Raw genomic sequence first — 22,475 nt, 5'->3', positions numbered from 1 at the left:
GATTCAGCACAGATGCCTATCAACAGGAGTAATCCCAGTGAAGTCAGTACCTGAAGTAGACGCCTTTTATACCCTGAGTTAGGATTATTAGATTTTCAACTGTGCTAATTCTGATGGAACATGAACTCTCTTGATATGCCTTCAACTTTCTAAGTCCCTATTCTGCAATTATTCTTTTTCTTACGTATAGTAGGGCCTGGCTGAGTCCAAAGCCCATCTTGTACCCTAGTACTACACAAAACATAGCAAGAAGAATTCACGTCCCACAGATGTTACATTTTTCTGAAGGTCTGCAGCTTTTTCAGACACTTACTTGAGGAAAGAATGTTTGCAAAATCAGCCTTAACTCGTATGTCTTTGGCTGAATTAATTTCTTTGCAGACATGGATATTTACTGAATGCTATTGCAGAGTTGCAAACCAGACAATGTACCTTGAAATACAAGCACAGTTGGCAATAAAACTGCAGTGAAACCACAATCCTTGAAATCACTTTATCTATTGTTCTTGCTTGAATGGTTTTGAAAAATAGATTTCTGCTTTGGAGCCAATTTATCAATCTATTCCAAGTAAATAAACAGCACCTGATCTGGTAAATCAGTCTCAGAGATGCGTTGTATTAACTCTTTTTGTACCATGTCTTTTAAATGATAAGTTAGTGAGGAAAGGCTGTCTCAGTTCCCATACATACAGTGCACAGGGATGCCCAAGCATCTGTAACTACTGTGATACAAACAACAACAGAACTTTCAATTTCTGGTTTGCTGTTAGATCATGGGTCAAGTAATGTAAAGAGCTCTTACTGTCTGCTCTGAAGCCTTTTTCATAGAGATGAGGTTTAGAGCAATTGATCCACACGCTGTAAAAATCAGTTGCACGCTGGCTCCTTGCCTGGACTTTGATTGTTCCCATCACTGGTTTCTGGTGAATGCTTTCTGCAAGGTATATAGAAATTGTCAAGTAATTGTCTGTTAAGCTTTTGTATATGCAAAGAACATACAGTACGGAGAGCTTTATTCTCTGTAGGTTTGTCAGTTACTGCACAGATAGGCATTACCTTAGCATTTTTCATGACATTCTAATTAAGGGCTGTTTCTTCCAGTGCTGGCCCAACATATTAGCATAAGAAAAATACCTTCAGTGCTTGAAATAAAAATCTTTACAATTTTCATTCTGCTGGTCATTTGTAACAACCTGCAAACACTTCCAGACCCAACACAGTAAGGAAACAAAAAGAGAGAAAACTTTTGCCCTGACTCAATTTCAATATGATTATCTTGGCAAAGTTCAGGCTGCCAGACCCTGTAGCACTGTTGTGTTACCATGTTAGCAGCAAGGGATAAAAGGGATGTTTCTTAACTAAACCTAGGCATACATTTCTATCTTTTGCACCCTTTCTACAAGAGGAAAACCTAGGTGCAGGCTGGAAGGAAAATACTCTGCATGCCAGTAAGATTCATATTTGAACTATTTCAGGCTGATACACCATCTAGAGAGTTTTGCTTAGACAGAGATTTTCCTGCATATTTTCTGAGGTGCCCATCTCCTTCTACTTCTACAAGTTGGATGCTGAAGCTAGATGCTTCATTCTGTGTTCTTCCTCTTCCAGGCCTAAAATGTTTCTGCTTCAATGTCTGTGTCTGACGTTCAATTCAATCACACTGCACATAGGTCCTGTCCTAACTCACAGTGTTGTAAAAGAGAAAGAAATTTTGACACAGCAATTTCGATGGAGGAGAACTGGGTAAGTTAAAGTAGTATTTGTTGTTGTGAGAAAAAATGTCAGGAGGTGCAGAAGAGTAAATGCAAGATATAATAAAAATCCAGGTCCACAGGTTATATGGAAGAGCAGAGGTTTGAAAAGAAGGAGAATTAATACAAAGCAGTAGATGAAGAGAGGCATTTCTGAGGCACACTTCCATGCTAGCCTTCTCCTTGTTCTGCTGAGAGATATTTTGCTTCTGGCTTGTTTGAGCAACAGCAAATGACACTACCCTGTGTGGTGCTCTACTGCTGCAAGTCGGTCAGATCTCAGTGGGGTATACTTGGCAGAAACATTTCTTAGCAGAGAATTCAGAGTACCTGGGTTTGGCTGTGTATAATGCCCTGGCCTTCTTTTAGGGCAGTTTCTGGAAAGTAGCTGTCAGATTTTCTGTTTTCACTTGGAGAAAACCAGAATACCTCAGGACTGTATGGCAAAGCTCAGCTGTAGAATAAAGCACTGTCAGTCAAGAAGCTCTACCCTTAGCCAGAGCTCCTGTTGCTTAATAAAAAGGCATGCAGAGGCTTCTGGGAGATGCAGTTATTGGAGTTGTTTGCTATAAAAAGCAGAAGTCAAACACGAACACTTCCTACACATTTCAGCGTAGCTAGTACACAACATGATAAGTCCCAAGAAACAACCAATCACCATTCTGCACTTTGTGACGACGTGCTTTAATCTCTGACTCCTGGAAGAGAAGGAAAAAAAACACGGGATCTATTACAAAACCTCCTGAAGACATGACGATTTTCGCTGATTCCACTGTTGAGCAGGCTAGGTTTAATAGGACAGGTTCAACATGAATTTAAGCCAGCACAGAACAGGGTCTTCAGAGCAAACAGACTTTTGACTTTTACATTTCCAGTTCCGATGAGCTTCAAGAATGAAGTTCGGCAAAAAAGGCGCCCCCTCACCAACAGTTACTCCAAAGTTGACTCTCGACCCATGTCCTAATCTTCACTAACAAGCAACACGTAACAGAAGCTTCTATACCTAGGTGTAAGTATTGACAGACTAGAATATAGACCAGGAGCAACTATGGTGGTAGGCACTGGGCAGTCTGACCAGGGAACTTAAGCATATGTTGACTTGGCACCAGGAGGTGTAGATCAACTTCTCCACATTGGCACAGATTTTCAATGTGACTGTACTTGAGACTTACTGTCCCTGACTTGTGCTTTAGTCTCTTCTATGAAAATGGAGTCTAATTATTTCAGTTTTTCCTTCTTCTCTTGCCATGTCTTCTTGTAGATTGCGAGCATCAGTGTAAATCCTCTCTGTTAGAGCTATCATTAAATGCTAATGGAACAGTACAGCCAATGTCAAGTACAGGTGAGAGCCAGAGCCAAGGTAATTCAGAGGAAAAACTCCCACTGACACCGGCTGCCTCACAGGTCCAAACACAGTTATTAGTGGAAAACAAAGATGTGTTGTAGAAATCGTTTTCTCTCTTCCTCTTTGGAATGGCTGTGATGAGACAGGTTTTTTGTTGGTTTTTTTTGCAAGTTGCAAAGGCCCTAGCCCACCTCTGATGATCCTGTGCTTTTAAAAACTGCCTACAAATAAAAGCAAAATCCAAGCAGGCAGTTCACTAACAGTGAAATGGCTTTCTAGTGGTGTAACCTGCAGGGATGTCTGATAAGCGTGTGGTCTTTCTCATACCGGTTTGTTTTTGATCAAATCCGAACAATAGAAGCTGACAATGAAATCCCAGAGTCTCACCCAGAAAGTTCCTCAGCTTTCGGCCAGGCTTTTTGTTTTTCTGCTGTTCGCAGTGCACTCTGCAATCTGCTGCCTGGCAGGCTACACCGGCCTCAGCACCATGAAGCTGCAGACAACATCTTATTTGCATGTAACTTTCCCTACTGTTTCCTCTAGACTAAGTTTCTGAAGAGATCGTTGTATTTGGGAAGCATACTGAGCTGTCTGGAGTGCCACAAACCACAGTCCAGAGGAAGGCAAGAGGGCAGGCATGTTTTCAGTTATGGGTCAAGAAGGAGTATTCCCGACCTTTGTCACAGTCTTCTCATGCAGTTGAGCAAGCTGTCAGTATGCTAGAGTAGGCAGTTAGGCATTGTCCTGCTTAAAAGCGAGTCCCATTTTCAAAAGCAAATTAGGCTTTTCTCACCTCTGAAGCCTTGGCCCCACAGATTTTCCTAAGCATGTCTTGAATTCAAGTTCTGGAATTGCTCTGAAAATGCACATCTGTTCTGTCGATGCAGTGGATGGTTGCGTTGCACATCACCCCTAGCAAAACCCAACTCCCAAGGGCAATGAGAACTGGGAAGACGAGTGCACAAGCCCTTCCTTGTGTGTCTGCAATCACGATATGCTTCCACAATCCCCGGAAGCGTGGCTGCTAGCACGTCCTACAGTCTGCACTGCTGCGTCCTTACTCCTAGCCACATTCGGCTGGAGCAGTCTGTGAGCACACTTTGTTTTCCAGATACGTTATACAGATACGCTATGTTTTGCAATTACATGTTATGTTTTGCTGCATGGATATGCCATATTTTGCATACTTGAGTGGAACAAAGCCCAAAGAGACATAAAAATCTGTGCCCTTCACTTCAGTTCCCCACATATTCACTTTTGCAGGTAAAATGATCATGTGCCAAGGAATTTTAATCTTGGGTGCAAGGCCACTTACCCCTGGGAAAGGTAGAAGCTAAGAGCTGTCCACTGAGAGAAGTCAGTGTGTTGAGGCAGTCTGGATAAAGATTTTTCTCCAAGTCTACGATTTAATTTTCTGTTTGGGACTACTGTATTCACAGCTGAGACAACACAATCTTCTGCAAAACTAGAAATATGTCCTTTTCCATCACCCTCTCATCAGGGAAACCTTATATGTTATTTACAAACTATTGCAGAGTTGGCAGTTTTACAAAGACTTAATCAAGCTTGCTTTATTTTTGGACCTATCTTCTGCTCTGCTCTTCTCACCTAATCTCTACCTCCTTTCAACTTGCCCTCAAACTTCCTAGTTAAGCTGTGGAAAATTAATAAAAACAATAATAACCATATAACAAATTTGGAGTCCTAGTTCTTTTAATTTGTATTCAGGTGTTCTCTAGCAGCAGATCTTTCTGCTGCAACTAGGGTGGTTTGGTCAGCTTCTTAATATTTTTAATTGCTTTTAATATCTTTCATTTCATTAACTTGCAAGCATTGCTGGTTCTTAATTATTATTTTTTTTAATCTGGTTGAGCACTTTACTGGTTGTAGTACCATTAACTGCATTAATTATAGAACTTAATAATGCTGGCATGTATTTTATTTAATATAATTTGTTTAATGAAAATGTGTGTTCTGCCTGGTTTAGAGTTAAAATATATTTTATGAACAGAGGTAGGAAATCCAAGATTTAAATTTCAGCAGCATATAAAGAATCTATGAAGACCCTCAAATAACTGTGGAGATTTAAAAAACTATGTTGGTGGCACTCAAAATTTAACACACATTGGAGAGGCAAACATTATGCCAAAGGCTACCATACAGCTCAATTTTTACAAGTACATTTTTCAGAACAGTAATTTCTTAGGTATTTAGCAATTTAATTTTCCAATCGAATTTTAACTGGTATGTTGTAACTACAGCTGGCAAACTGAACTTCAGCCTTGGTTTCTTTGACTCAGGACAGTAACTGCATTAAGAAAAAAGGGCTTTGGTAACTGAACCTTTGATTATTATGAATAGGCTTAAAATTTCAACAATGTTTTTAGTTCCATGCCTCAGTGGCAGACAGACCTTTTTGTCCGATTTGTAGACAATCCACATTCAGCTAAATCTTCTAGTTCTTTTGCTCTAGGTACAAAGACTCAGACCCTCAGCTCTGCAGCACAGCTAGTTAGAAATGCCCTGATGAACGTTTCATCTGCAAATGCAGAACCCAATACATTTAATTCAAAACGCTTCAGGTTTTACTGGGATGATAAGCCTGACGTATATTTGTATGGGTTTCCAGTATATGCTAAAGTTTCTGGCAAACTGAAGATCTGGTGGTTCCTGCATCTGTGTTCATAGCCCTAATTGGGCTTCCAAGGTAAACACAGCACAGGATATGGCTCCAAACAGCTGCTGTACAAACTCCTGACGTTCTTCTGTGGCTGTGGAGGTAATTCATTCTCGAACCACCATGATAGTTTCTCACTGAATTTAAAAATCATTTTAAAACTAATCTAACCGAAGTTTTAGACAAACCTGGACAGCCAACACTGAACACATACCAAAAAGGAAGCTGTCCCATGGTGACTGCACACCAATGATAGGATCTGCTGATGCTCCCAAAAACTCAAGAGGAGTATTTTTCTTTCTGCAAGAAAACTGCTCACTCCCCCAGTCTGAAGATTGTCTTACCTTCTACATCTAACCCAACACACTCAAGTTCCTGAAAATACTTTCTCAACAACAAAAGGCAAATGGTTTTAGCCTGAGAGAAAAGCCTCCTACATGAACAGAAATGAATTTGCTGCAGAATTTACTCCACACAACTCTTATTTACTCATTTGTTCTGAAACCTGCAGTTCTATTTATAGGTAGAAGATCTCCCTTTGAGAGAAGGAGTTAGGAGAATCTTATCAAGTAGAGATAGAGCGCTGACAGCATTAAACTAGGATGCTATGTAGTGTCTTTGCTAACTATGGTGCGTTGTGCAAATTAACTAAAGCAAGAAGCCTTGGGCCCCTTACCAAGGTCAGTCTCTTAATAAGAGTGTGAGCCTATCTTAAGAAACTGGCAGAAACTGGTCCTGCAGATGGACAAGAGCCAAGGAGCAACTGAGTCTGCACAAAGACAAGAGGTCAACTAGCGGTGACAAACGAGGAAGTCACCAACCTTCATCCCCACGACCCCCGATGGTCACCACCAGGAGACACTGCACAAGCGCAGGTGGGAGGAGTTTATGGAAACGACTCCTTGGAACTAATTTTAATATGAAGTGGGGACAGGTTATGAATATGTATAGGCGTATTGTGAAACTTCATGCATATGTAACTCTTCACTGCATGTAACCAAGGCAAGTTGCTGCATCAGGTGTGCACGACTTTGGTGGGACTACCCCCCGTGCTGTCCAACACTGAATAAACATACCTACTTTACAATCTTACTGATTGTGGAGTCCGTTTTCCGCAAGCCACCTTTATCCCTCCTGTTCTACCTTTATTACTTTTATGGTACTTCAAAGACACATCAAAGAATGGGATAGCTGGCAGCCACAAACTATGCTATTACAATCACAGCCCTTCTATGTGATTTCTAGTTAGAATTCCTGTTGTGTTCCAGAAGAGGGCATAGATGGGAGGGAGGAACTCTAGCAGGTTGTTGACAGACCAAGTGAAATTTTATCTCTGACAAACATTATTTCTGTATCATTCAGTCTTAAGAGTTTGGCTGAAACCAACCTATTAATGATGTGGGTTTTATTTTCTTTATCTTCTTTCTACTTGCTGCAATGACAAGAGCCATGTTCCCTTGTATCTAAGCAGGATGAGTCTGGGAAAAGTTCTAAAAGGAAGCTCCATCATCCAGAAGAAATATTACACCTGGCTAGGAGGCTTTACATTATTTTTAAAATGTAACAATTTCAAACGTTTTGGGTTAGAAATGGAAATTCCTATTGTGAAATCAATTAGTTAGTGACACTGTGCATGCTCCTTCAGCTCAGGTTCTTCAGTGCGTGGGCAGCACAGACCCAAAGAGCATTTTGAGCTGTCACGCGAGCATCGCTGTGATGAAGCGCGTGGCCGTGTTGTGTACCAGCTGTCACTGGCGAGCTGGCCCCTTCTGGTCTCCAACACCTCGAACAAAGCGGACGCTTCTTCGCCGCACTTCCACGGCAAGACATCAGCGAGTGACCCTCTTACAACCCTTACAAAGAAGACGAGGAGGAAATAAAGCCGAAACGTCGCAGCTCGAGAGGGCAGGCAGCGTGCCAGGGGAGAAACGAACCGCGGGGCGACCCCAACACGGACACGCACGGCACACCCGCCGCCACAAGCCCGGCGCGGCCCGCAAGGCCCCGGCTCCGCCGTGCGGGGGCCTTGGGGCCGGGCCGGGGCCTGCCCGTGCCGGGGCGGCGCAGCGCGGCCGGCTGACGTCAGGCCGGGGCCGGCCGGGAGCAGCGGCGGCGGCAGCAGGTGAGGCGGCGGGGGCCGCTCCGGGCGGCTGCCGCGGGGGGCGCGGGGCAGGCCGGGGCCGGGAGGGGCAGGCCGGGGCCGGGAGGGGCAGCCCCGGGGCCCGCAGCCCCCGGCCTGCCTCGGCGGAGGGCGGGCGGCGAGCCCGGGCCGGGCCGGGCGGCTTGGGGCGCTGCCCCGCGGGGACCGGGGCCGAGCCGGGCGGCGCTCCCCGGCTCCGGGGATTCGGGTGCGCTGAGGCGTGAACTGGTTTTGGGCCGAGATACGCGGCTCTCGGCAGGGCTAGGGCTAAACCAGGAAAACGGCCTGCGGGGAGCTCGTCGCAGAGCCAGAAAGTTCCAGAAATGGAAAACTCGCTTCGTTTCAAAGCGGGGAGCAACACGGCGGCATCTGACGGCTCTGCCGGGCCTGAGGCTTTCTGTAGTCCCTCAGCTGATGCTTTGGGAGGGCGGTAACAGCGAGGTAGGGAGCGGCTGTGGGTGCTGCCGGGTGCCTGGGACTCGACTCTGCTGTGAGGGCTGCGTGGCCAAACACCTCCTGTCTGCGTGGATCCAGGCCTCCTGCTAGCTCGATGGCATTAATCAAAAGTGCTCCGGCAGCTACAAGTCGCAGGAAGCATTTGGTTTGTTCTGAAGTTCACTCTTCCCATCAAGCGCCTGGGTTTGAGAATAAGAAGTCGGCTGAAACAAGCTGTTGGATATTCCACGTGATGTTCTGTGCAGGAAAGGAAAGCTGCTGTTCTAAGGAGCAGGAAAGAATAAATAGCCCCACACCTTCTCTGTGTTTACTCTTGTGTTCAGCTTAGGGCGTTACTGCTTTTAGATTTCAGTCACCGAGGAACTTCTGCTGAGGTTTGTGACAAAAGAAACTGATTCATCAGTATTTCAGTACCGTTTTCTGCGTTGAGCTAGCTTAACAAGCAAATACTGCACAGTTGCAGCTGATCTTGCCAGGTGGTCTTCTCGCTCTGGAAATACTCTTTTAAACGTAATGTGGGTCGAATGTGAATACTGTGTTGGACTTAAAGTGAGTGCTTGTGCTTAAAAAAGGACCAGAGAAGAATATGTAATTGTTTTTACACCTCCTACGTTAGTGCTGACAGATTGTTCTGTGTGATTCATTGCTCGCTCTCCAGAGCAGAAGTTTTAAGCGCTTACGCTCTGTGTTGGGAGAACGTCGTTCTTGCCTCTGAGATGGCATGCAAGTGCTGTACAGCTGCTGAAGCCTCTTGCTGTTGTATCCCTAGCTGGCTGTGAGACATTCTGTACTGTGAGACTTGGATTGCGAGGCATCCTGTAATCACAGGCAAAACTTGATTTGTCAAGAGAGAGGGTTTTTTTCTTCATTTCTTCCCCTTCGTGTGTCTAAGTTAAATCTAATTATGCTGTTGTGTAACAGACTAGGTTTAAAGGCAGCTACAAACACTCGATGGCCTACTGTTGTGCTTGCAGCAGAACAGTCATGCAAGTTCTTCATTGGCTCTTACACTATTAAAACACCATAGAATCATAGGATATCCCTATTTGGAAGGGACCCACAAGGATCACCGAGCCCAACTCCTGGCTCCACACAGGTCTACCCAAAAACTCAGGCCATATGACTGAGAGCACAGTCCAAATGCTTCTTAAACTCTGACAGGCTCAGTGCCGTGACTGCGTCCCTGGGGAGCCTCCTCCAGTGCGCGACCACCCTCTCAGTGAAGAACCTCTTCCTGATGTCCAGCCTGAACCTCCCCTGCCTCAGCTTAACACCATTCCCTCGGATCCTATCGCTGGTCACTAAGGAGAATAGATCAGCGCCTGCCCCTCCGCTCCCCCTCATGAGCAAGCTGTAGGCCGTGATGAGGTCTCCCCTCCCTCTGTAGCCCAGTGACAACAGGATGCTTGTACCTCAAAGCAGGACCTGGTTGGTGACCAGGATTAAAATAGGATAGGAGTTTCATGCTCCCTTTCCTTGGGCTGTCAGTTAAATGTTTGTTTTCCCAGCAAGCAGATACAAAAGCCTTCTAAAGTTTGTCTTGGAGTTTAAACTTTAGCTGCATGTGGTTCTCACTTGTCACACCCAAGCCTGTGCTGGATGTGGCGTTCTCTTTCAGTAGGAAGTCCTGCTAGCTATAATCTTTAGTTGTATGTTATAATATTTGCCCAGTAAGGGCAATTGTGAAACAGACACAGTACAAGCAATACACAATAGATTGCGTATATACATCTATCAGAAAATAAGCAGATGCTTACTAACTTTATATTTATGAAAAGATAACAAAACTCTCTTCCCTTCCTCGTTTCTCCCCTACTTTCAGCCATTCCTTCTCTGGTGGGGTTTGCTTTGGCTATCAAACCCACTATGCCACCTTTCTCCCCTCTTTTTATACTGCTACAAGTAAAATGTTACCTGGGAGGTTTCTGTGTCTCTCTCATATTGGCTTTACAAGCCTCACAAGTAATTTCCAAAAAAAAACCAGCCTTCTCAGGGGAGGGTTAAAAACACTTCTGTTTTTTCTTTTCTAGTTCAGCTGCATCCATACGGTTGTGTTTTCATTAGTCCATCTTAAAACAACAGCCAGAATGTCATTATGCTGTAAAACCAAAACTCTTCCGCCAGTATCCCCTATGTTCGATCTCTTTTCTTTGGCTTGCTCATACACCAGACTACAGGGGCTGAATGTCATGTGTGAAAACTTGGATTTAATGCATGGTCCTTCTCAAAGCCATTTCAAGCTTCATTTCAAAGTTGAGGAGAAATGAGAATCTCACTCTATGGGCTTAACTTGTACTTACTTAAATTCATCTTGGAGGGAACTAGTGACAATTTGGAAGACATACAAGTCATAAAAACAGCTTTCTCCTTCCTGTTTAAACAGTTTCAGCTTTTGTTTTGGTGAGATTTCGAGAGTCAGTGAATGAAAAAAAAAAGGAAGAGGAAGTTCAGAAAAAGGGAGGGAGAAAAGGATGGAGGAAGTGAGTTTGCTTGGTCACTTGACACTGCAGAGTAAAGGAAGCGCAGGTCAAGGGAACAACTTTGAAAGCAAGGGGTGGTGGTGAGTCAGGCAGCCGTCACCAGTGTGACTCTTCTCCAAGTTGCAACAGCTGTAATCATAAACTTGTGCATTTCCCAGTTAAACTTAAGAGTGGCCTCTGATAGTCTCACTGGATTGCTACAATCGCACGTTTGTTCCACTTGGTAAGTCCTAGAATACTAGTTAGGCCTTAGTAAATATCTTCAGCAGAGATCTACCTTCTCTGTCTGCAATACTAGTGGAGTAAACCATGATATTCTAACTTGACATGCCTCTTTCTTAGGTATTGTTGTGAAATACTGACTGATCACCCCCATCTTCCTCTTCTGTCCACCGGATAAAGTAACAATGGCATTTGTGAAGAGCGGCTGGCTGTTCCGGCAAAGTAAGTTGTGGACCTCTTACCTCCTCTTCTCCTCCCTCTGGCTAACTCCTTTAAAAAAGTCGCTAGGTGTGTGGGAGGTTTTTTTGTTTGTTTGTTTGTTTTTGTGTGTGTTTGTTTTTGTTTTTTTTAACTGTAGGACACAGTCCACTAAGTGGCCTGCCTAAGCATTTCCATGTGCTCTTTTGGGTATACTAGTAGGAAACAGTATATACCAATCAGAGGTATCTGATTGTCCTTCAGCTTCAGATGCTGCTCTGTAATTAATGTTAAATAAGTGGATACTTGGAAACTTTACCTGACACCTTACATTAATGTCTTCGATTAGTCATGCCCTCTGCTTGTCTTGCAGCAAATTAGAACTAAAGCACCAAGGTATAGCCCTTAAAATAAACTGTTGTGACAGAGTAGTAGATAAAATATGAAACCTAATTTTGTAATGTTCTAAAACAGGGATACAGGGATGTTGTAGGATAGGATTTTGCCTGGAGCCTAAGAATGCCTTTGTCCACTGGGGCAACTGGGAAGGATATCTTTATTTTTATTAACTCTAGGACACAAATACTCTCTAATATGTGCCCGCAAAAATGACTATCTTATTTTAAAGGTACTATTTTACGGCGTTGGAAGAAGAACTGGTTTGACCTATGGTCTGATGGCCGTTTAATATTCTATGATGATCAGAATCGCCATGATATAGAAGATAAAATCCACATGCGAATCCATTGCATCAACCTCAGAGTGGGGAATGAATGTCGAGGTAAGAGTGAAACCTTCAGGATTTGAGAGATTCTTTTCAACCTCAGTGCCTGAGGTTATAATACTACTTGATCAGAAGTAAACATGCCCATGAAGCGTGCAGCCTTGCTGTTAAAGAAAAAAACAACCGCAAGAACTCCCCAGCTATGAAATTCCCTTGTAGATGTCCATGGCAAGGTATCACCATTAGGGTTTGCTACTTCCTTCTATAACTCTGTGAAACAGGATATTTGCAGTAGACTTTTGTGTCTAGTCATAGTGTGTTACTGGTGAAATTATGGTGCTGGTTGGAGGGAGAGGCAGGACTCAAAATGGGAAACCTCAGCAGATATTTTTTTTCAAGCATTACTAAGTTCACTTCTAGCATTTGTTAAAACTCCACTTGATGCTGCATCAGTGAAGGACACAAGTGTTGGAGAGTATTTACTGCTGGGTACAGATTGGTTCTGCTATAAGACACTTGCATTTATGAAGAGTGACCTTCAGAGCTAATTACCTTCAGAACATACTCTGAAGAGTGAGAGCAGGTTACTTCTTTCTGTAAGTTGTTCTGATGTCATGGAAAGCAGCTATAACAGGCCATAATTTATTTTGTCCAGAGTTTTGCATAATCTATCTCCCTTCTTGTAAATGAGATCATGAAATTCTGGTTATAGATACTTCCTTACTCATTTTTTTTTTCCTGACTCAGATTTCCAGCCTCCAGAGGGGAAGCAGAGAGACTGTTTACTGCAGATTGTTTGTCGTGATGGAAAGACAGTCAACCTCTGTGCAGAAAGTGCAGATGACTGCCTGTAAGTCTGCCAAAGAGTATTGGTGTTGCTGCCCCTTCCTCCTTTATCTTTTCTTCTGTCTCCCCTTTGTTATTATCCTTCCTTCAGACTTTCAGAGACATGTTTCAGGAAAATTTTGAAGCAGGCTTTCAGTTATAAAAAAAACATAGCTATCCTGTAAGTTGCCTAACTCATATAGGTGTAGTTCTTGCAAACTAACTGCAAGTCACTGAAAACACTGAAGGATGAAGAGGAGTAAATGCATCTTATTAATACGGTTAATGCAAAACATGCTGAACAGGTTTTTTTTTCCCCTCTCCCCTTCTTAAAGTAGTACATGAACCTGCATAGTCCAAGGACGTCCCAGTCACTGAAAAGAAGAATACTCCAATATTGTGAACTCTCAGCTGAGCTTAGCTATGTGTAGTTGGATAACATCTATCACCAGCGCTTGCCAAGTATGCACGGTGCATCATGCATGCTCCCAGCCATATAGCATAGGAGAATCTGTGTGAAGTCTATGTACCTTCTGTTCAAACTGTCATAGTGTCAAGGCCCACACCCTCTAGTCAGCACAGAAGCAGTTCTTGAGGCAGGAGATACAACTTTCCTGTTGTATCTCTTCCTGTTATCTTATTCTGAGTATGGCTGCATTATCACCTGCCTGTTGTGCCTGCAGTGAAGATCTTCAAATAGGTTCCTTCGCACGATCCTTTTCTTGTTCCTTCTCACTCCATCTCAGCTTTGCAAAGGAAATAATTATTTTTCAGTCTTGGTGTAACACTTTGGTGCATTCGTTTTAGTGTATCACTAGGCTTTCACCCATGGATTATCTTATACTCTGCTCCTGCAGTACCTCTAGTTGCCAACCTTGTGTTTTTTTTTTATAGTCTTAAAAAGTGTCATTATTTTTTATCAGTGTTCCACTAAACAATGTTTTTTCATAGGGCATGGAAAATTGCTCTTCAGGATGCCAGAACACACACAGTAAGTGTACTACCTAGACTTTATAAATGGTAGAGAAGAAGCTTGTCAGTGATATCTGTGGTCCATCAGCTGGCCTTTGATGTTCCATCCATCTCTGCTAGAGAAGAACAGGGTCATAAGCATGATGTAAGGTTTGTGGGTGGGGAGAAGCATGATCTTCTGGCTTACCAGTACATGTCAACCTTGTAGCCAAAGCCGGGCAAATATGTTCTGGGTGAAAGTGAATGATTTCAGAGAGCGATTTCTCTGGGTGGATGTGAATGTTTGGGAAATTGGTCTCTAAAGAAAGTGGGCACTGAGGCTGTGTGCAAACCAGCAAAAATGCATTTTCCACTCCTACTATCTGTTGCCGACCAAGTGCTAAAAGAAGCTTACTGCTAGTATGAGACACTTTTGACCTAAACAAGAAGCTGGTGTTTTAATGTAAGATCCGCTACATTGTGGGATGCCTCTTGGCAGAGAGCAAGAGGTGCTTGGAAGGGAGTGCAGATATACCAAGAAGGATTATACAACTTTTTCAGCCTCAAAGCCTGCCAGTGCATCTCCTTTGTCAGCCAAGGCAGACCCCTGCTACTGAAAGTTGGGCACAATAAATATCTAAAATTAGCACTTTCCAAAGCTATTACAGCTCTCCAACTGAACTTGAGCTAGCCAGGTAACTGGGTTTGAGTCCATCTGCAGGTGTCTGATACAGCTTTCAGAAGTACTGAACATCTAGCAGTGCTAGTGGAATAGCTGGGTGATCATCCTAGCTTTGAGAACTACATCACTTAAAGACATTTGCAGGCATATGTCATATCCTGTATGGAGTTTCTTGTAGCATAACAGAATACATTTACTGCTGAGACACACACTTTCAGGACTTGATCTCAGGTGGTAGAAATACCTGCTTCTTACTACAATGCTTTCAGCAGTGTTTCAAGCAGTCCTTAGGATCTCCACCAAGAGTTTGACCTGGGATATGGTCATAGTATGCCATCAAAAGACTTTCTGCAGTCCAGTTAAAAGAGCTGATAGGAACATTCTCTGTTGAGCTACTAAAGCATTCATATGTAAATTCAAAAAAGGGAGCAGTTTCTTTCTTGGGATAAGCCACTAAGATCATCATTGTAGACTTCTGATACTAGGGATAAGAATACAAGGCTACTGTAACAAATCTTAATCATCTTTAGAGAGCTCCTTGAAGATTCAGGTAAGCTGTCACTTTTGCCTCGTGACTGCCTTCAAAAAGGGCCAAAATTACAGGTGGCATTTGAAAGGAAAATCCCTAAAAACCCAACACCCAAATCCTTAGATTTAAACCCCTCTTACTGAATCTATTTTCAGTCTCCTCATGGCCATAAGGTGACAGGTGGCTAAGAAGTTCTGCTAAAAGGTGCAGGTGCTACTGGCACCTATCACATTTGTTTCCTTTATTTGCACTTGCAGCACTTGGTGTTATTACTCTAGGGTGCCAGGCAGCAGTTAGCTTAGTTATGAAGATGTTTTTTATCTGAAAACTGAGGATGAATACTAGAACAACTTCTAAAACTGAGACGATGAAAAGAGGGAATGAGTCTATGTGCTTCCATGCACACACACGGTTAAGAGATACGGTAAGAAACTGTACAGCTCCTTCCTGCGGTTGATCAGGATTTGTGATCTCCCAGATCTGCTCTCCAAGTAGCTTCTCATTGCAGGGCTTTATAAGGCACTCTGCTTTCTTAACATGCAGCACATCTAAATGGTATTCCTGGGGTCATTAAGCTTTAATCCTCTTGCTACTCTAGTTGTCTGGCTGTAGGGAAAGGTGTTAACTGCTATCTTTCTGTGGTATTTAGGGCTACGTGGGATCTGATGTGATGTATGATGAGACAGCCATTTCCTCAGCCCCTCCTCCCTATACAGCTTATGCTACACCATCACCTGAGGTAAGAGTTGCAGTCAGGAAGCACTAAAATAATGAGGTAGCAGAAACAGCCATCCTTTAGGCACCCAAACTGTACTCCCAAAGTGCTGTGTTTCACAGTCAGATCCTCCTTTAAGGTTTGTACAAATGGAGGGTGGGAATGAGGCACTAGCAAAATATTGTCACTGCTATTTGAGATGGATTTCCAATGAAAGGGATCAGACAGATGTGGCTGGGAGATACATGAAGGGATGGATGCTCAGTGAACTTAGAAAATAAAGCTACCTAGAGACAGGGAAGTTATCTGGTTAATCTTGAAAAATCTTGGCCATGCAGCCTCTAGTATAAGGAGGTGCGCCCACACTTTCACATTGTGTAAGCACTGGAAGGATATAAAATCAGGGGTTTTAAAAATAGGATTTAATGACTGGAGCTGTCATTTGTACCACATGAAGACTTTGTTGTATACAGGATGCCATAGCAATAAATCAGCTCAAGCTCCTGGATGCACAGTTGTTCTGCATTGGAGAAGGAACAGAATGGGGGCTGTACCAATACACACTGCTGGATGTTCTGACAAAGGTGCAGTTTTGGGGAGTATTTCTTGTTGCGCTGCTCTGCTCCAGCCACTGCTAAGAAATAGATGTGGTACTGGGAGCTATATTAGCTCTGGGCTAGTACTAGGCTTTCAGAGAGCAAAATTGCTTTCAAAATATAAGGCTACAGAGTACTTGTCATGAATCCGGTGTTTACTTGCTGTGTGCCAGGGGAAAGCTGTTTGGAGATTTTTTGGGACCAGCTGTTGCCTACCTGACACTTCTGAGCTCTCCAGAGAGCTGTTATTGGCATGTAGGCAGAGAGGAGGAAGCTAGGGGTGAGAAGTGAGTGCTGCTTAGTAGCATTCTTTTTTTTTTCCAAGCAGCTGTTCTAGCTGTTCTGAATCCTTTCCAGGGAGTAGTCTAGATCAGCACATACTGGGTATTTTAGTGAACCCTGAACTGCATTAGGAATGAGGGAGAATTGAACAAAGTACGCAAATGGATATATGGCAAAGAATACTTTTATAATAAACATTTTGGACATTTTTGATTTCACCAGGTTTATGGCTACGGTCAGTACAATGGTGCATATCCTGCTACGGGTCCTCAAGTCTTCTATGCCTCCAATGGACAAGCCTATGCTGTTCCCTACCAGTACCCGTACCAAGGTAATCAGTATCAACCATATCTTCCACATTCACCAAGAAGCTTCATCCCCTTAATGTTAGAGAAGACCAAGTAATTGACATGTGAGGCTGGGTTCAGATGTAAGATTTTCAATTTCCTTTACCACCTGCCACTCCTGCGCAACAGAGTGATAGAAAGAAACCTAACTTGTAACTGGTACCAGAGTCCCCTCACCCTTCCACAGCAAATTGAGCACAACAGAATTTAAGTGATTTAACCTTCTAAATGTGACCCCAGTGTATTTAAATTTATAAACGTTTTTCAAAGCACACACAACTCTAACTGCAATAGTCAGCACATTTTCTAAGGAAAGATAGGAGAGTTAGAGGAAGATTGGCTCAGTACTCTGTACTGGGCATAGATGGAAGTTGTGATTCATCTGATGCTCTTAACTGTAGCTTAATTTTTACCAATGCTGATATCCAGCTATGACCCTAGAATTAAATGAAAATGTTCCAAAGGTAAATCCACTCCCAAAGCATGGTACTAACTTTTCCCTTTTCTGCATGCTGGAATTACTGTAAGAGAGTACATTCAGCCTTGCGAAGTCTTCTATTGCTCTGTTCAGGTTTGTGTAGCTTTCAGTCTCCATAAAAGAGATTAAATTTTGGGGTGTGCTTTTAGCTAAGTAACCTTAATTTAGGATTAACATTGCGCAGAGAACCGCAGTCCTACAGAATCAGGGGCTTAGGGTAACATGGGTAATATAAATCAAAAGATGTAATTTACTGAGTGTTTATGATTGGCTCCTCAAACAAGAATATTTTTTTTTCCACTTGTGTTGTTGGTTTTTTTGGTCTTTTTTTTTTTTACCATTTGACATTTGTTAGGTTATTTCATTTGCCTTTTCCACTTTTTTTTTGTGACAAGGGAGGTATACCAGCCAAGAGCTCTTAAAGCTTTTCCTCCTTGAAGTTAGTGAAGTGCTAAGATACAGGTCATGTACAAACACAGAGGAAAGTGAGTTCTGTTGGTTCTCAGCAACTGAAAAGCACCAGCTTGTTGAAAGTCTGAAGAACCATTTTTAAAAACTCCCAGCGTGCCTTGGAAGTCAAGCCACAGAAATCTGTGTGATAAAAATACAGCATGAAACACTAACTCTCCTAAACAGAGTTTGAAAGGTTGGTGGGTTAAGATACTAGTTATGGTTTGGGGATAGCAACCAAGCCTCAGTGTTTCCCTTCACTAGAGTTACTGCAACTAAATCTTACAGGGTCAAGTTCAGTCCTATCAACTAACTTAACCCCTGTATCTTCAGCTTCCTTGCTTGGTTCGTTCTCTGAACTGACATGATCCTTCTCATGAGGTTCCCAGTGCTATCAGCTCCAGTTTCTGAGTGCCTAGCCATGCATTGTTGAGTCAGTGAGAGGCTTTGCCATTTGAGTTAGTTGGATTACTTCAGTATCTGTTTCGAAACCCACTACAGTATATTTGAAAATACTGAATCTTCCTGAAATGTCTGAAAAAGAAAGCAATACTGTTATGTTTGGTTTGCAGATAGGAGCTAAGTCATAAAACTTATGGCAGGCAGAACTTAACTTTGTTGCAGAACAGGGGTCAATGGGTATTTTCTTGAGTCTTAGGTTAACCCCTTACTATTGGGCCAATCTTCATGAAAGATGTGGCAGCTGTCACCATACAAGGGATCACTGTAGTAGAAGACTGTAGAAGGCTGAATTGAAGTATTAAGGAGCAATTATAGAGTAAATAATTTATTTTTATTTTTTTGGCAAACAACTGGCTTAAAAGCTAAAGATTTTTTTTGAAACTTCACTGTTTGCCTTAACTTCAAGGTTGAATCAATTTTTAGATCTGTTCCCAGCATAAAAACCCCACCATCTGTTTGATGGAATGATACAAGTAATTTGTAGGTTTTGCTAAAATAAATGCAGAACAATGTTCAATTTTACTTTTGTTATGAACTTTTCTGTAAGATTTTAACTTCTTATGAGGCTAGGAGTGTTGCTAGGCGTCTGTAACTTTTTTTTAATTATGGAAGCTGAATCCAAAGCAGAGATGTATTCTACCTTTGTAGCTGATATCATCATAGTGTTCAATAGAAGGAACAGGGTAAAGGAATGGTAACATTTTGAAATCCCAATGCATGGCATTATGATCTACATTTCTTTTGCCTTCTTCCTAACAATCTCTTACTACCTAGGACCTTACGGCCAACCCCCTGCAAACCATGTCATTATTCGGGAGCGGTACCGTGACAGCGATGGAGACCTTGCACTCAGCATGCTTGCTGGAGCAGCGACTGGAATGGCTCTGGGATCATTATTCTGGGTCTTCTAGACTACCCATTCCTAATCTTTGTAGTTCCAAAAACCTTTGTGTGCAATAATATATTGGCAATGTTGTTTACTGTTCAACTTTTAAAATGCAATAGTTATTTTTCAGTAGCAACATCTTAATAACTGATTCTTAACTGTCCAAAGGAGAGTTTAAAGGCACTATTTAGTTAAGCAGTTAGAGAAGGCATGTGTTGAACTCTGTTCTGATGTAGTAGGATCTGTAGTGATAAGGATCAATATGAGCACCAATGTAACACACTAGCAGTCAGTAGCTTAATGAACAGACTGTTCACAAACACTGTAGAAGGATATTCTTGGGGGGTCTAAAATCCAGGCCAAACAGCAGGTTTATAGGAGCCCTGAATTAGCATATATATACTACTGGTTTCTGAACATTCCCCACACAAACATACAGCTCAGCTCAAAGTCCTTGGCATTAGGCAATCTGGCATGCTTAAGGGCTTTCTGCTTTTAAACTTGCCTGCAGATGGTAGTGTGTTTTCTTAAATGGAGTCCTATTTGTCTTTGACACCATCTAGGCAAAGTTGTCTGAAAACATATAAAACAAACTGCTAAGAAGCAGTGGCAGTCCTCAGTTTTTATTCTCCCAGAAATGTGAATGACCAATGGCAAGGAAGACCAGTATTTGTTGTTCCAGCTTGCTCTTTATCCTGAATCACTCCCCTCTGTTCAGATGGAAGCAATGGATCTTTAGTTTCACAAGATGTCTGTAGAAGTCAGTCTCATCAGATGCTGTAACCACCACACTACTGAGGAAGAAGCCATTGCCTGATATCTCTGCTCATGATGACATTGCTGTCTCTGCAGGAGGAGATGTAACTTGAACAACCCTTGCCTTGTCAGCCCTGCCATTTTTCCCTCTGCATGCAGTAATAGTTAAGAGGGAAGGGACACAAACAGCACAAGTGCATAACAGCTGCCTTGCCACAACTGGGATAGCATCTGCTTCTCCTCAGCCTCCAAGGTTTCCTGAACCAGGTTCATTATTTGCAACTAGGTTTGAGCACAGCTGAGACTGGGTTTGTTCTATGCACAGTACCCCTCACATACAAAAGGTTTCTTCTTTGCTTCTGTGACTTAAGGAAAACACTCCAAGGAACCTACCTGGCTGTTTATGGTTTTGTGGCTGGTTCCTTACACAGTATGCTCCTGCAGGCTGCTGTGCTATGAACTAAAACCCAGAGTGCAACCATTGCGTGTTGTAGTGTGTTTCATGATCCTGCTGTAATCCATGCTGAGCTGCGCTTGGCAGAGGAAGTAAAGCTGAGAAGAAATGCACCTTTCTTAATGAAGTAAAGAGAGGCAGGGTGCCCAAGTTGAATTCTGTATAGTAAGAGGACTTATTTTTATACTTTCGCTTTCGGCTTCCTGTAATCATACTGTTGTAATGTTAAAGCTTTCTTCTTTTTACGCTTTCATTCAGAAGTAAATTTATTTCCTCAAGGTTCAAAGGGTTTCAGGTATGTCAGAAAAGATGAAAGTAGATGAGAACTTGCATCTGTATAAATTATAGGTCAAGCTCTGACATTTTTCATTTCATGCTAACACTGTTTTGGCTGTATGCTATTTATTTAAACAGAGGTCTTAGCCAAGTTTGGATAACAGGCAAGGGAAATGCTAAGTTTTCCTGACTCTTAGGACCAACACCAATTAACTGAAATCATCAGAAGAAAAATGTACGTTGTCTTGGCTGCATTACTAAGAGTGGGCCTAATCCAGGGATTGTAAACTTTCAAGAAGCTTTGGCTTTTGGCCATATATCAATGTCCATGCATGTCCTTTCAAAGATTAATAAAAGCTGCATATGTTCTGCCAATGACGTGTAGTAAAAGGGCTTTACTTTATGGAGGTTCAAAAGAGGACTAAAGCAAAAGTTTCCTACTGATAACCCAAACCAAAAGGATTTAAAGTACACTACTGAAGTTCTCATGGAGGCCTGGTACCATTGAGCTCAGAAGGATGGTGACTGTCTGAAACCTATGCAAACAAACAATTCTAACCTTTTTAAGCCTTGAGATAACTGAATATAGGTCTACACTGCTCTTTAGTTTGTGCTTCATATATAACTGATTATGCAGAACGCCTCCATCTCTTTTTCCTCCTTGTGTGATACTTAGCTTAGGGGGGGTAAAACAATTGAACATCATTCTAATTTCCTTTGAATTTCATAATGATTGTGAAAGAATAGCACAAAGTGAATCAGCTAGTAAGTTCAGATATTTTTTCCTTTTTTATATTTTTTAATACCAAGAGCTGTTGATCATAGCAGGGAAACACATGCCTTGTGTTTTCAGGAAGCAGCTGCATCTGGGTCCCAAGTGTACTTCGCCAAGTGAAGTACATAAGAAAGATTCTGTTGATCACAGAATATTCTTGGGTTTTTCTTGGGTTTAAAATCAAAGCAAGGAATGATCTATTTTAAAAGTTCATACTGAAGCATTAAGGATACAACCTCACCAAATAGTGCATTTCAAGGGGAAAAGTTTTGCAAATTGAAGGTGAAAATTCCAATTCAGTCTTGGTAACAATAGGATGCTTTATACAAGATCGTGAGCTCCTTTTCTATCCTAGTAGCACAGGCATTTAGAAGTCAGAAAGCAAATGTATGAAGCTGTGCTATGATATTAGAAATACTTCATATATCTGCAGTCTGTGTAGATGCAGGAGTGAGCTGAAGGAGCAGGGCCAGAATGCATTTCAGGTCTTGGAGGTACTGCCATGTCAACTTCTGCAGATAGTTGATACCATAGTAATGGAAAGGGACAGAGTTCTTGGTGCTGCTTACACTGATAGTGGGTTTTGCAAGATCATTTTCAAAACTGACGAAAATTATAGTCCAAAACTTGTTTCTAAATGATACTCTTCATGATGCAGTGATTCCAGTTACAGCTGCACAGCACCCAGGCACGTACTTTCTTTGCTGGGTTCCTTGCTGGGTCCCCATACTTGAGCTTCTTAAAACTGTGGAAACTCCACAGCCACTGCAGTGCCATTGTTTTTTGCAGTGTATGCTATCAATGAAGGATGAAAAAAATCTGTTCCACAGCAGTTATGGCCTATCCAGAATTAAATGTTAGGGCTTACAGAGGTCTTGAGTCTATACAGGTAGATGTAACTAGTTTCCAGACTCAGAAATCCTGGACCAAACCAGACTCCTTGAGAATGGGGTGCAAATGCTTAGCCCTTTGGTAAGCCCAAACATCTTTAAAAAAGCAAACCAGGCATCCCTCCCAA

The 22,475-nt window shown here is 42.4% G+C and overlaps 1 protein-coding gene and 1 long non-coding RNA gene across 6 annotated transcripts in view; one reads left to right on the top strand and one right to left on the bottom strand.

Annotated features, from left to right (window-relative positions):
* Nucleotides 1-22,475, bottom strand: part of LOC310904436 — a 46,223-nt gene that overhangs the window by 10,681 nt on the left and 13,067 nt on the right. For 3 of the 4 annotated variants that reach the window (XR_014588331.1, XR_014588332.1, XR_014588333.1), the window contains exon 3: nucleotides 803-934. This is a non-coding gene — a long non-coding RNA (uncharacterized lncRNA). Of the gene's footprint in view, nucleotides 1-802; nucleotides 935-16,910; nucleotides 18,383-22,475 lie in introns of those variants that run through there. The other variant, XR_014588334.1, reaches the window with a different exon arrangement.
* On the top strand, nucleotides 7,548-21,057 carry PLEKHB2 (pleckstrin homology domain containing B2). Of its 2 annotated transcripts, none has more exons than XM_083849178.1 (8): nucleotides 7,548-7,895; nucleotides 11,192-11,293; nucleotides 11,898-12,050; nucleotides 12,741-12,843; nucleotides 13,770-13,809; nucleotides 15,630-15,719; nucleotides 16,796-16,904; nucleotides 19,085-21,057. In XM_083849178.1, the coding sequence occupies exons 2-8, from the start codon at nucleotides 11,257-11,259 to the stop codon at nucleotides 19,219-19,221; spliced, it is 669 nt and encodes a 222-aa protein (XP_083705304.1). In that variant the 5' UTR covers nucleotides 7,548-7,895; nucleotides 11,192-11,256; the 3' UTR covers nucleotides 19,222-21,057. The 2 variants fall into 2 exon arrangements, with proteins under 2 accessions (XP_083705304.1, XP_083705305.1); XM_083849179.1 differs by lacking the exon at nucleotides 7,548-7,895 and adding an exon at nucleotides 10,769-11,072.

Source organism: Anser anser (genome assembly GCF_964211835.1).
Source record: "Anser anser genome assembly, chromosome: 9".
Classification (NCBI taxonomy): domain Eukaryota; kingdom Metazoa; phylum Chordata; class Aves; order Anseriformes; family Anatidae; genus Anser; species Anser anser.
The sequence above is the reverse complement of the archived record's forward strand: the minus strand, read 5'-3'. Positions and strand labels throughout refer to the sequence as shown.

What these genes read in the sequence shown, in the direction of transcription:
- PLEKHB2 (XM_083849178.1), top strand. Translation starts at nt 11,257, where the DNA reads ATGGCATTTGTGAAGAGCGGCTGGCTGTTCCGGCAAA. An exon ending in AGTGGGGAATGAATGTCGAG is followed by an intron (nt 12,051 to 12,740) that starts GTAAGAGTGAAA and finishes TTCCTGACTCAG; the next exon opens with ATTTCCAGCCTCCAGAGGGG. An exon ending in AGGATGCCAGAACACACACA is followed by an intron (nt 13,810 to 15,629) that starts GTAAGTGTACTA and finishes TGTGGTATTTAG; the next exon opens with GGCTACGTGGGATCTGATGT.